At 41.5% G+C, this 14,462-nt stretch overlaps 1 protein-coding gene across 1 annotated transcript in view; it reads left to right on the plus strand.

Annotated features, from left to right (window-relative positions):
* Positions 1-8,845: 8,845 nt before the first annotated feature.
* LYSMD2 (LysM domain containing 2) overlaps positions 8,846-14,462 on the plus strand; it is a 10,297-nt gene continuing 4,680 nt past the window's right edge. Inside the window, 3 exon segments of the mRNA XM_042471033.1 lie at positions 8,846-9,372; positions 14,182-14,460; position 14,462. The exon segment at position 14,462 is cut by the window's right edge and continues 61 nt beyond it. Of these exon segments, the coding sequence (XP_042326967.1) occupies positions 9,145-9,372; positions 14,182-14,460; position 14,462 (508 nt within the window). The 5' untranslated portion in view covers positions 8,846-9,144.

Consider the following 14,462-nt stretch of genomic DNA (forward strand, 5'->3'; position numbering starts at 1 on the left):
ACAAGGCTACTCTGAGATGGAGATGTTTCAACATGTAAACCAAGAAGTTGTGCTAGGTGAATCTTGTTCTATCCAGGCCTCTCTAATGCCAAGGAAGTTGTAATTATAATTGTAACCACTGTATATATGAGGCTGTATTTGCATGCAGCGATTCTACTGTGCCATCTGAGCTGCTTTTTACTGTATGGCAATTTGTCACTGTTGTACATGTCTTTTGACCCAATACGTATAATGGGTATTCTGTGCACTTGTGAGCAGCATTTTGTAACAGTCTGATTTATTGCCTAACTCTGTCTTGAAGTTGCTTCCTTAATGCTCCTCTTCAGTACAATTTGGTCTACTGTACTTTTATCACACATAGGAAAGCACATATGAGAGATGCAAAACGTTTTTGAAAGAATAAGCGAGAAGGACTGAGGGATAGCTCTACTTAATACCTGATTCAATGAAACTTCCATTTACAAAAAGGAGTATAACTAACATACTGTATTCACATCTTGCGCTTGCATTCTTTCAGAGGCAACTGGGCAGATTTGCTACTAGAAACAGATGGCTAGATCCTACCAGAGCAGACCCATTGCATCAGTGGAAACTCAACAAGTCAACACACACAAGTTCAACTGGTCTTCCCCAGTTGGGACTAATAGCCTGGATTCAGGTCTGAGTGTGGTTCAAGAAGGGTTGTGCTCTTTGTTTCCAACCCCAGGTTTTTCAGTTTCAACTGCTTTGAAGGATGAGTGCCTCTCCCTTTGAGTGCTCAAACATTCCTCACATTGCACATCAGTTACCTCTGACAGAGCATGCCTCTCCACAGTCACTACTCTGCATGAATAAAAAGACAATTGGGGTGTACCCCAATGTCCCAAATTGATGTTTGGGTATGTAGACTATATATTTATGTATAGTTATGTAGCCTATATAGTTAAGTCAGACAATTCTAAAATCCCATCCAAATCTGTTTACACATGATATGATAACAAAAAGAGTCAGAAACTTAATTTTATTAATAAAGTTAAGGAAAAATTCAAAAAAATATAATTTTTGAAAGCTCAGTTTCTGAACATCTTTCAAATTATGTACCACAGTGCTTTCTCTGTATGAATAAAGAAAAATAACCAAAGCACTCTCAAGAGCCCCCACTCAAATTAATTTTGTGTACGCAACGCAAATGAAGTCTGACAGCACCTTCACTGCCATTATTCCATGTGACAGAATCCTAGGATGTGTAGTTTGATGTGACACCAGACCTAACTGACAGATCAGACTGAATACCTCTCCAAACTATAAATTCCAAAATTCCACAGGAGCCATGGACCCATGCCAGTTTAAAGGACTGAACAGATGGGCCACAAGTATTGATGGATGGAGGTAAGGGTTGAGTAAGGTCATCTGATCTAACTGGGTTTGCTGTGGAGTTTCAGTGGGGTCAATCTGACCTACACTAAGGCCCTTTACCCTGAGATTGGGCTGGATCCACTGCAGTCTGCCAAGATCTGGCCTGATTGTAGCCCTGGGGTTTTTGCTTGTGTTGTTAAAGAGAACAACACAAGGCTGGGGGGAACATGGGCTTTTGGCCTTTGTAGACAGCTCCAAAATGGTGTCAAGCTGCTTTATTTCTGTAGTGTGGAAGAGCTTCCAGACCGACCTCCCCAATCTGGCAAAAATCATTAAATTTGGAAGCTGTTTTTATGTGATATAAAAGAAAAGCAATCAATCAAAAAAACCTTACAATTGTTCAGATTATAGACATGGTATGGTTTTTGTACACTAGGGGGAGTAACGACACTTTAATATCCATTGTATGTTAAATTACTGTGCAGTGAATGTCCAGCATCTCAGAAATATTGACACTGATAAGTAAAAGTTGATAATCCTCAATTACTGTTGTACATGTCCAGAAACAGGTATACTATTTCTTTTGGCACACTATCAGTGCATGCTGACAACAGTATTCAGGTAACTCTTAATAGTTATCAAAACATCTCTTGCTATTTGAGGCATTTATAAAATGTCAAAAACTCTAAGAACATACAAAGAGCCCGGCTGGGTCTGACGAAAGGCTAGCCTGTTACCCCCATGGCTGTAGTAATGCACAAGAGAAGCCCACAAGCAAGTTATGAGATCAATAGCAACATATAGCAACAGCACTTAAACAGTCCCTATGCGATTTACAATGTGTGTAAGCTAATTGCCCAAACAAGCTGGGTACTCATTTTTGCGACCTACAGAAGGATGCAAGCCTGAGTCAAGCCTGTACCCATGGCTGGTACTGAACTTACAACTTTATGGTTTGCAAGTGAGTGACTTCAGTCCATTTATGTAGTGCCACTAGGGCTTCCTAAAAACAGTTTACTTCTCCTGTTATCCCATAGCAGCGTCTAGTATTCAATGGCAGGTTCTATTGTTAAAAAAAGGGAAAACAAGGTTTTCTCCATCCACTTTTCCCATACCACACATATATTTATAAGCCTCCGTCATGAGTCTTCTCATCTTTTTTCACTTAAGACATGAAGGTGTACCAGATTTACAGATACACCATCATGTCGAAAGTTTCAAGAGTAAAAATAAAGTCACTGCAGGACTCAGCAAGCATTGGGTTAGTGGACCACAGAAGACAGTGATGCTCCAACTGCAGTAAATGCTGCTTTCCCAAATGTGGCTGGATAAAATGAGAGCTAGATATGCATTCTCACAAAGTGATGAGCACTCTGTAGTATAACTCAGAAGTCCTTGGTAGGTCTCATGGCTCGTCCCTGCACCAAAAACGTTCAAGAACCAGAGAAGCCCAAGCAATGGTCAAAACTGTGAACATTTCACAGAGTCTATCCTCACATTTAGATACTGATATCCTCTCCTAAACAAAGGCAGGAAGTGCCAAGAGTGAGAGGCTAGAACAGGGAGAAAGAGTCATGGCTGAATCAAGTCAGTCTGAATCACACACAGGTAATGAAGCAACTTTATCAAGGTTGAAGGAAGGCAATATGGCAAGGTCTCAGGTGGTCTAGGATGGTCATGACGACTGAAGCTGGAGGGGAAAAACAAAAAGATATACACGATAAATCAATCTAGAGATTAAAAATCCCACTAAATCTATAAGCAGGAAGCACAGTTTTGCTGTGAATAAGAAAAACTCCCAGTAGCTGTTGTGAAAGTCATAGCTGCCTGATCCTGAGACACCAGGTGCTTGATTGCTCATTGATTCTTATTTGAGAAGCATTGGTTTTGCCATTTTTCCTTTTCCTAATGACATTCCACAAATGATGGGAGTATCTCTTCACCCTGTGTGAAGTGAGGGCAGACTCTGCTGAAATTCCTCAAGAGCTGCATCAGCCACCAGCTTGCTCAGAATTGGTGTATGTGGGTGAGATGTGCTCTGGAATCGGGGTATACAGATGGGCAGAAAGGGGCAGCAAGACGCCGTCCCTTTCTGCCCCGGATGGAGGCCACAGCAGACAAACGCTGCCTCCACAAGGCCTAAAAGAACCCGCTCCTGGTGGGGTTTTTTTGCGCTGCTGTTTGGGCACTGTGCCATACAGATGTCATTGTTGCGCACCCTGTATGGACAAGCATAATCGGGGTGCCCACATGTCAACTGTAGGGCTGGGTGCATGCGGACGCCCAGCCCTATAAAACCCTAATTTCGGCCCCTGGCGCAAAATGGTGGTCTGTACAGGTCCTCAGAGGCCTTTCTATATCTGACTCCACTGCATCAGATTCCTCAGACTCTAGTGGCTGAGTTATGTCAGCCATAGTTAGGGTCAAACTTACATGACATGGGAGGTTTGCAATGTATTATCCTTTGTCTTAGCAATAACTGGAGGGATAATCTGTATTAGAACTATTGCATCTGGGGGACGTTTTTGTTTTTAGCACTCTTATTACTACCCTTGATTGTTTTCCTGATTTAAACCACATATATCCCTGTTTCCGTTAGCTGCAGAGTGGAAAAAAGGTCCTACTTAGCAGCTGAGAAACACATATCTACCCTTCTTTCACTTTCTTCTATTCCAGTCTTTGGGTAACAACAGAGATATTATACCCACCAACATTTCAGAGCTAAAAACATGATGGCAAAAGTTATTAATGAGGAAGAAAACACAAACAAAGAGAGCTGCTGCTATTTGCTTTTCCCTGAGCCTCTTGGGAAGGGGCTCTGCCTCCTTCTCTCCACTCTTTCCTACTGAGTGCAAACTACTTTTGTCCTTTGAACTCAGTCTGCATCAACTGAAATAAGCTTTGAGAAAGGGGGAAAGGGGGAGAAGAGAAACTAGGGCATTTTAATAGCAGCTGACAAAAGGGTGATGACAGAGGATTAATAGAGACTATCCCTGCCAAATCAGGAGAGTTAGAAAGTATGAAATATTCAGAATTTCAGCATAGCTGACTGTGGGTTGCAGCATGTTTCTGTCTTCTGAAATAAAAGGTAGGAACAAAAACAGGACTCATCTATTTTTGCCATTAATATAGCTTTGAAAAAGCCAGAATTATGCTCACTGATAAAAATCTTTATATTGATGCATGCAACCTAAGAGGCCAGAAGCCGTGCCAAAGCCATGCTCCAGTCCTAAGGACTGGAAGGCAGCTTTGGTGTAGCTCCTGGCCTCTTAAGAAGTATGTGTCATTTAAACAGCATGCCTCCAAAGTGACCCAAAGCAGCTTTATTTTGGCCTGTCTGTTCGGGTCCAAAGTGATGCAAGTCAGGGCAGCAACTGCAAGTTGTATTCCTTATGTTCACTGGTCAGAGAAGGTATCTAATTCTGATGTTGTAACCTATGGGCAAATGCTCAAGCAACCTGGACACAAATTATGTAGGAATTTAAATGTCAATATTAAGGTTTAAACTGAGCCTGGGAGTGAATGGTACAGCTGAAGAAACACAGAAGTCAAATGATCTAGCCACCTAGTCTATTCAAAAATAAGTGCATTGTCATTAGGACAGTGATGAATAATGATTAATAATACGTTTATATTATATTTTTACTTCATTTTAATTACCCATTTTTTAATTTTTTAACAGGTCCTATCACATTTCTCCTTATTTTATCTCTGATGAAGGTCATTTGTTGTAGTTTGCAGCAAGCTGGGAAATCTGTTCACAAAATATCTGTATGCCAGAAGCTTTGGGGTGCAAGCAGACAGAGATGCAATCCAGAGCATCAGGAGATGGTGTTGTCATGACAACGGAGAATTTTACTCGGTCCCTTTGCATTATTCAGACACTAGAGCACTTAATTAACGTGTTGGTTCTTTTCTTTCCATTTCCTCAGACTTAACATTGACTGAATTATTGGTTATATGATACCCAGTCCTTCCTTGATAGAGGTGGTTAAGATGGAGGCAAAAATAATGACCACAGGATCTACGTAAATTCAGCCTAGGTAACAGTTAAAGATTTCCAGTATCTTGGATCAAACCTTGATAGAATGAAGACTCCAGTGAAGAAATAAGAAGACTGGGAATGGGAAGGGCAGCCATGAACGAACTAGGCAAGATCCTAAAGAGTGAAGATATACAGCTGAGCACTACAGTTAGAATAATCAAAGCCGTTGTGGTCCTCATGATGCTGGAGAAGAGTGCTGAGGATACTGTGGACAGCCAAAAAGACAAACAGCTAGGTCCTTCAACAGACCAAACTTGAAACACCCCTAGAAGTCAAAGGTCCTGGTCAGACAGACCAAAATAAAGCTGCTTCAGGTCACTTTGGAGGTATGCTGTTTAAAAACTGAATGCTTCCTAAGAGGCCAGAAGCCGCGCCAAAGCCACATTCCAGTCCTAAAGACTAGTGTGCAGCTTTGGCACAGCTTCTGGCCTTTTTAAGATGCGTCTGTCATTTAAACAGCATACCTCCAAATTGTGGAATAGCAATACTAACCCTTTCATGTTTGTTTCAAATAGAGATTATCAAACCATTTATGGTGATACTCCTTTACAATGCTAATTCAATTTATCTACACAACAACCTTCTGAAGCATATTGCCAATATTCCCATTTTGTAGAAACAGGAAAGGAAAAAAAGAGATTGAGAACTAGCAACCTGCAGGAGCTGTTCAGAATGCTAGGACCAGCAGTTTGAATGCCTTTGTGTTCCTCCCCATCATGGCTCCTAGCTGTATACGATTAACAAACTCCCCCATGTATTTATGTATGAAGGAGTAAGCATTTCAGGGATACAATATTCTGCTAACCTGTTCAGAACCTAGATTGTATTAATCATACAGAAAACAGAATGGAAACTAGAGTATTTTTCCCCTCTGGTTTGGTGATTAAGATGCCAGTTTCTGGTGACTGGAAGGTCAGAAGATTCGATCAGGCAGTTTGAGGCCCAAGTGCCGCATGATAGGCTGAGCTCCTTCCACTACTCCCAGCTTTTGCAAACCTAGCAGTTTGAAAGCATGTAAAAGTGCAAGTAGATAAATAGGTACCACTTCGGTAGGAAGGTAACAGCGTTCAGTGTAATGCTGGCCTCATGACTACCAGAGGTGACTCTTTGGTTTAGTAATGGAGATGACCACCACCTCTACCTCCTACAGTCGGTTAAAACTAGACATTCATGTCAAGGGATTACCTTTACCTTTACCTTTCCTCTTGCGAAACCTTTCTTGAGATGGGACTGCTTAGTTCTTTCTCACCCTGTTATCTGAAAGGCGGGTATTTACTACTTTGTGGATCAATAATTCCCAGGGGTCAGCACTGTCTTCACTCATTTCCTCTATTTAATGAGCAAACTCCTACTTATAGTTATGTAACAATCCACCAGATTGTATTGTGGCTAAAACTGAAGTAACCGACACAATGCGGAGGCAGATGTTATGTAACAAATGTGAATGCCTGGCTTGTTTGATATAAAAAGCAAACTGAGCAACTGTTTTTAGAGCGAACATGAGCACAGGAAACCAATGTTCTATCTACAACAGTGACAAAAGCAACCATATTATGACTGGTCACTACTACTGTAGATTTTTGTATATTGTCTGCATCATGGCCTCACAATACTAACATAACCTAAGTCAGCTGGTGAATGTTTGCACTCTATGAATGTGGGAAGATTTGGCTTCTGATGCCTCTCACTGCAGAAACGTAGGAATAAAATTGCACTGTTAGATGACTCTTTTCTAATATTTGATCATTCATGGTCAAGTCTGCAGCTTTCACTACTGTTAAGTAAGGACTGGGAGTCTTATAGGCTTTGCTTGGATCAAGAAAGAGAAGGCAGTGGAGACAAGAATACTAGTCAGGCTGAGAGCCTTGCTGAAAGAAAGAATGTAGGAGTATAATGATTCCTGTAGGAGTATGATGAATGCTGACTGATAAAACTAAGTACCAGTCTAGACATTTTTTTGCAGCACAACAGCAACACACGTAATGCGAATTCTTTGATATCCAATTAAGAAATTATAAGATCAACATCTTCTAGCATTCAGTACATAGTAAAATGTTTTGACTCGTTTCACGTATTGCAAATCAATCATAGCTGTGGAGCAACTTTTTTTTGTTAGGACCACTCCACTACCGAAAAGGATTAGAAAACCTTTTCCAAGGCATCACAATCTTACTCACTGCCCCTACTATTATTTTATACACCTTCACATGAAAATATACATATAATAATATACTTGGGGCAGTACAGACCACGGGTTTTTTTTTTTTTTTTTTTGGCGTGTTGCGTACGTCGCAAATGTGCCATTTTATATAAGGGACACCATTTTGCTCTGCTGTTATATTTAACGGGACTTGAACATCTACGGATTTTGTTATCCATGGGGGATCCTGGTGGAACCAAACCCCAGCAGATAACAAGGTCCCACCGTATATTCATTTTGGATAGTTTATGAGTAGCTATATGACAACTACCATTCCCAGAATTCCATAGCATGGAGCCATGTGGCGTCAAAGTGGTGTCAAACTGAATTATTTCTGCCTTGCGGAAGTAGCCAAAGGGCTAACAGAAATTACATTGCATTACATTCATTGGAAACATTATATTTTTGCATACTGTAGAAATTACTCAAATGTCAAGGATAAAATTGGGAATCGTGCACCTAAATGGATTTAACAGTATACTAAATATATGGGTATGACAAAGATAACTGATTATCTGCTATCAAAATATCTCCAGAAGAAGTTATATGATATCACATTTTATATTTAGTATGTATTATGTATATTAAACATGATACAATTCTATATCACGTGTCGTGTCTTTTTAGATTGTAAGCCTGAGGGAACAGTCTAATTAATAATAATAATAATAATAATAATAATAATTGTAAGCCTTTAGGGCCGAAAATAAATAATAAATTTATACCGTAAAATAAATAATAAATAAAGGGTGCAGAATAAAAATTAAAAGTGGATTATTTCACTGATTACTAGTTAAGTGATTAAGTCTTATGATAACAATCATATATTATTCAAATGTTTGTGGCCATAGAAAATTCTAGATCACATCTGAGGTAAATAACTGTAATGAGTGAATGTTTGTATATATATATATATGTATGTATGTATATGTATTGAAAATAAAAATTTATAATAAAAAATAGAAAAATAAACATGATGATAATAATAATAAAACACAAATAATAATAATTAAAAATGCAGAAATAATCCAGTTTGAGGAATTCTGGGAAGTGTGGTTTTTGTGAGGCATTGAGCCTTTTCTGTCAGAGCCACAATAAACTACAGTTCCCATGATTCTTTAGCACTAAACCAGGGCAATTAAAATGGCGTCAAACTGGATTATTTATTCTGCAGACAGTGTGTCTTGGCGCGTTAGAACTAAGAAGGTGTGAGGGGACGGCGCATGCGTAGGTGAGCCGCCCACGCATGCGCAGACGTGCCAAAGAGACGCGACTTGTGTCCCTGAAAGAGGAACGTTTCCCCCTCCTTTTCTTCTCTCTCTCTCTTTTTCCTTCGAAGCCTTCTTTCGCTTCTCGCACTTTTCCCACCTTTTTCCCCCTTTCGGCCGCCGTCGTCGCTTCCAAACTCCGCCCCTCCAGGTGTTTTGGACTTCAGCTCCCAGAAGCCCAAACCATTGGGACAAGGTAGCTGAGGCTTCTGGGAGCTGTAGTCCAAAACACCTGGAGGGCCGGAGTTTGGACATTGCTGCTGTGAGGCAAAGCCATGCCCCTGAGTTGAAGGGCCATGGCCGAGTCCCTGCCGTTGCCGGGGCTGTCCCTGCGGGAGGAGCCGCTCCCGGGGCCCGACGCCGCCGAGACGGAGGCCGAGCTCTCGCTCCGCTTGGCCCGCACCAAGACCCGCTCCTACGGCAGCACGGCCTCCGTGGCGGCGCCTCTGGCCGAGCGCTACCTGGAGCACCGCCTCAGCCCCAGCGACACCCTCCAAGGCATCGCCCTCAAGTACGGCGTCACGGTAAGCAGCCCTGGCTCAAGCTGCATCCGCATTGGGGGAATAACCCGGTTTGGTCCCGCTTTAGGTGCCATGGCTCAAGGCTATGGAATTCTGGGAATGGCCCCACGACAAACTCCAGTTCCCAGAATTCCACAGCCTTGAGCCATGGCACCTAAAGCGGAAGAGAAGTGACCAGTGGGGTCCCACAGGTCTCTGTCCTGGGCCCAGTGCTATTCAACATCTTTATCAATGACTTGGGTGACAGAATTGGGGGCATACTTATCTAATTTGTAGATGACACCAAATTAGGGGGAATAGCTAATACATGAGAGGACAGGATCAAGATTCAAAATGACCTGAATAGACTAGAAAGCTGGGCCAAAGCTAACAAAATGAAATTCAACACAGAGAAATGTAAGGTACTGAACAGATATAGGATGGGAGACACCTGGTTTAAGGATACTACACCTGAAAGGGATCTAGGAGTTAAATAGACCACAAGTTGAATATGAGCCAACAGTGCGATGCGGCAGCTAACAAGGCCAATGCGATTCTAAGCTGCATCAATAGAAGTATAGTGTCTAGATCAAGGGAAGTAATAGTGCCACTGTATTCTGCTTTGGTCAGGCCCCACCTGGAATATTGTGTCCAGTTTTGGGTGCCACAATTGAAAAAGGATGAGAAACTGGAGCGTGTCCAAAGGAGGGCGACTAAAATGGTGAAGGGTCTGGAAACCATATCCTATGAGGAACGACTTAGAGAGCTGGGGATGTTTAGTCTGGAGAAGAGAAGGTTAAGAGGTGGTAAGATAGCCCTGTTTAAATACTTGAAGGTAGGCTTCCTCTGTAATGAGTAACATTTTCTAGTTCGCTTGGAAGTTGAGGCTACTTCCTCAGATGCATGGCCATCCAGTCATGGGACCACATGTATCTGAGGAAGCAGATTCAAGTCTAGGAAAGCTCACACTACCCGTTTCTTTCTTCCAGTTAGTCTCCAAGGGGCTATGCTTCATCCTTGCAGTTCTGGCAGGTAGGCCGGGCTGAGAGAAAGCAAGTGGCCAAAAACTACCTCCTGAGTTCCATGGTTCATTGGAAACTCGAACTTGGATCTCTGTCTGAATCCATTGTTGTAACCACTACACCAGGAGGCCTCCCTCTATCCCTCTTCTTTCCTTCATAATTACATAGACTTCCTTAAGCATCTGTGACTAATAAGAGGATTCTTTCTTCTTGAAGGATAGGTTGGCCAGCCAGGTGCTGTGGGCAGTATTTCAGAGGAAGGAACTGGCAAACCCACCTCTTGCCTAGGGACATCCTATGAAATTCATGGCGTCACCAAAAGTCAACATGGGACTTGAAAGCCATACATGCAAAACACGCACAGAAGCCTTGCATAAGTAAACATTTGGAGCCTTATAATGACTAGTGAAAGGCTTCCTCCCAAATGCCTGTGTTTCTCCATTGGCCCTTCAGCATCCTCCCAGCGCTGATGCTGCTAAAAATCATCCAACTATACAGAGGATGAGGAGGAAAGGAGCTGGGCAGGAGTAGAAAAGGTGTTGTAAACTGAGTTGCACTGTCCAAGGCATTCCTAACGGAGGTATTTTATCTACTGTTAAGGAAACCAAGATGTTTCTACCTGGTACTGGACTGTAATGGGCCTTTCCGACATAGCTGAGTTCTGTATTCTTTATTTTAGGCGCAAAGACATAGCTCAGCCGCCACAAACGTTTTGTGGAAGGAAGCGAAAGTGTGGGTTTAGAGAAGGTGGTGTCTGTTACACAGTTTTTACTTGCGTTGAACTGAGCTACCTTGAACTTGAATTATTCAGAAGGTAGTCGAATGCATAAACAATTTAAGATGGTTGCTGAGAATTTCAATACATTTCAAAAGCAATATATCAAATGAGTGCAACACAACCTGAGAGATGCTTCTTGAATGATTCTTTGCAGTGTGTATGCTCACTGTGAATCCATTTCTAACATAGACACCATAAAAGCTTCTGGGAATGTCTATTGGTTAGCTTTTGGAGACAAACAGTTCATGTTGAATTTGTCCTTTAAGATGACTTTCATCTGTAACCTAGGTCTGTTTCTTAAAACTCATTCCTTGCTTCCTTCTGTTTGCTATACAGTTTCCCTCTCTGTTGTCTTTCCTTTTATCAAGATTTATAGTAACCTCCTTTGGCAGGGAATTGAAATAGGCTTTGAAAAAAGACCAGATGGAAATAAATGAATTATGGACAAATTGTTTGGGTTGTTTTAGAAGACATTTTGTAGATACAAGTAATATGTAATATTTCCTGTTCTGAAACACACACATTTCAGTTTGTCTTCCTGCAGTTTTTGTGAGATGTCTGCTCACGTTTTCTTTACTCTCTCAAAAAGTACTGCTTTTACAGTAGTTATGTTTTGCTTTCTGTGTCTCTGCTTCATTGTTTTGAATATTTGAGATGAATACACTTTGGAACAGGCTCAGTCTCTTGCAGCACAACCTATGTGTATAAAATGATTTTGTTTGTCCAGTGTCACCAAGGGATACATGAGGATACGTCCTTCCCAGAGGAATTACCAATTACAGTTTAACAAAGGAAGGAGAGGGGAAAAACCAAGGAAATACTGTATGTTATTTGATAGAATTGTAGAGTTGGAAGAGACCCCAAGGGCCATCCAGTCCAACCCCATTCTGCCATGCAGGAACTCTCAATCAAAGCATCCCCAACAGATGGCCATCCAGCCTCTGTTTAAAGACCTCCAAGGAAGGAGACTCCACTACTCTCCAAGGAAGGAGTGTGTTCCACTGTCGAACAGCCCTTACTGTCAGGAGGTTCTTCCTAATGTTGAGCTGGAATCTCTTTTCCTGCAGTTTGCATCCATCGTTCTGTGCCCTGTTCTCTGGAGCAGCAGAAAATAAGCTTGCTCAATCTTCAAATATTTTAAACAGGGCTATCATATAACCTCTTAACCATCTCTTCTCCAAGCTAAACATACCTAGTCACATACCCAGGGTAGTGGTACTCAAACATTTTATCCTTGGGAACCCCCTTTACATCTGTGGATGGATATCACACACACACCCCTTTGACATAGTATGAATAAACATACTTTATCTAGGCTACGTCCACATTGCAGAAATAATTCAGTTTGACGCCACTTTAACTGCCGTGGCTGAATGCTATGGGATTCTGGAAACTAGATGGTTGTGGCACCTGAGTGCTCTGACAAAGGTAAATTGTTTCACAAAACTACAGGTCCTAGAATTCCATAGCACTGAGCCATGGCAGTTAAAGTGATGCCAACCTGGGTTGTTTCTGCAGTGCAGATACTGCCTTAAGTGTGTGCATTTTCATTTGCACATTCATTAGGGAGCCCTGGTGGCGCAGTGGTTGAATGCCAGTACGGCAGCCATTCATTCACAGCGACAAGGTTGTGAGTGTGATTCCAGCCTGGGGCTCCAGGGTCGACTTAGCCTGGCCTCCTTCCAGAGTCTCTAAAAAGAGTACGCAGCTGGTTGGGGGCAATTAACTTACAGTGGTAAAGGAAAGGATCAGAGCACTTCTTGAGAACCACTGGTATAAGGGACGAGACTGTAACCTGAGAGAACCCACTAGACTTAAGGCCTGTAGTTGTTAGTCTTATATCACCTCTGAATTGGATACTATCAAAGTGGTACAAAGATCATGTAGAAGTGAAACTGAATACAAAAGGCAGAAAGGTAGCACAGTCAAGGAGGCAACTTGTGGTCTTAGAAGTATGGGTTTGTAGGAACGCTGAGGGTGTTTCATGCTGCAATAGGCAGCTTGCAGAGTGAATCCCTAGAAGAAGAGCATTGAGTTCACAAATAAGAGTGGTTGCTTATTTTGCATTCCACAGAAAATAGTGTTTGGAACCAAAGGCAGTTGCAGAATTTGGGTGAAGAGTTCAAATAATGTACGTATCAATATTGGACATACTCTGGATTAGACTAAACAGAGGTTTTAGTCATTTGGAAACAGTATTAATAGAGGCCTGCTTTGGGTCCTGGCTTTTTGATTGAATTTGTGCTGGCCAATTAAACATGACAGAAGACAGAGTTTAGTAGCATGAACAAATGAAAGTCAGATGTGGACCTGGAAGTCAAGAAAACATTTGTATGTATCTCCAGTTTCCATTGTTTCCCTCTCACATAAGGGCAACTCCTATTGATTGAATTACAGCAGAGGAGACATAACTCATCAACTTCAATTACAAGGAAGGCAAGTAGTTAGCATAGTGCCATCAGGATCATTTTGCCCCCCATTTCTAGTTTTTTTCCTAGTAATTGAGCATTAATTCGTCAAGCCTTAAAGTTTGTATAATGAATTTCAGTATGTTTTGAATTATATACAAGAAGGTGCTGAAAAGTTCTTGACCTGTTTAGAGCAGTTCATAAACATATGGAAGCCCATCATTTGTAAGAATCATCAATCATTTGTACCCTATCCATAATACTCCATATTCCAAAGCCATGTAATAGAGAGGTAGAATGGAAGAAGAGCTTCGGTTACACATTAGCTTTAGGTGCATTATTTATTAAGATGTGGTGACATTATCTCGCTAGTCGGTAGTGAAAAGAAATGCCTAATTCATTCGATTCCCCCCTCCACATAATTCTTTGTATATGCCTAGTAGGCACAACTGGACAGTTGATAGTCTCTTAAGATCCTGAAGAAGGGGCAGTAAAAATTGAATTGATATAATGGAAATATATCAACAGACCCATGCCAAGAAGAAGCTTGTTTGTAGAAAACGATGTTCTATTGTGATGTTTGATAAACGTGAATCAATAAACAACATTTTCTTTGTTGTTTCAGATGGAACAAATTAAAAGGGCAAATAAACTATTTACAAATGACTGTATGTTTCTGAGGAAAACACTGAATATTCCTGTTATATCTGAGAAGCCATTGCTTTTTAATGGACTTAATGCTCTGGAGTCTCCTGAGAGTGAAAGTGACAGCCCAACCTCTTGTGAAGAAGGTCCGGTGACAGTTCAGGAAGACAACTCTTCACCCAGTCCTCAAGAAACTGACAGTCAGCTTCCTCCTCCTGAAGAATTATCTGCCAAAGATTTTCTACACAGACTGGATTTACA

Source organism: Sceloporus undulatus, chromosome 6 (assembly GCF_019175285.1).
Source record: "Sceloporus undulatus isolate JIND9_A2432 ecotype Alabama chromosome 6, SceUnd_v1.1, whole genome shotgun sequence".
NCBI lineage: Eukaryota > Metazoa > Chordata > Lepidosauria > Squamata > Phrynosomatidae > Sceloporus > Sceloporus undulatus.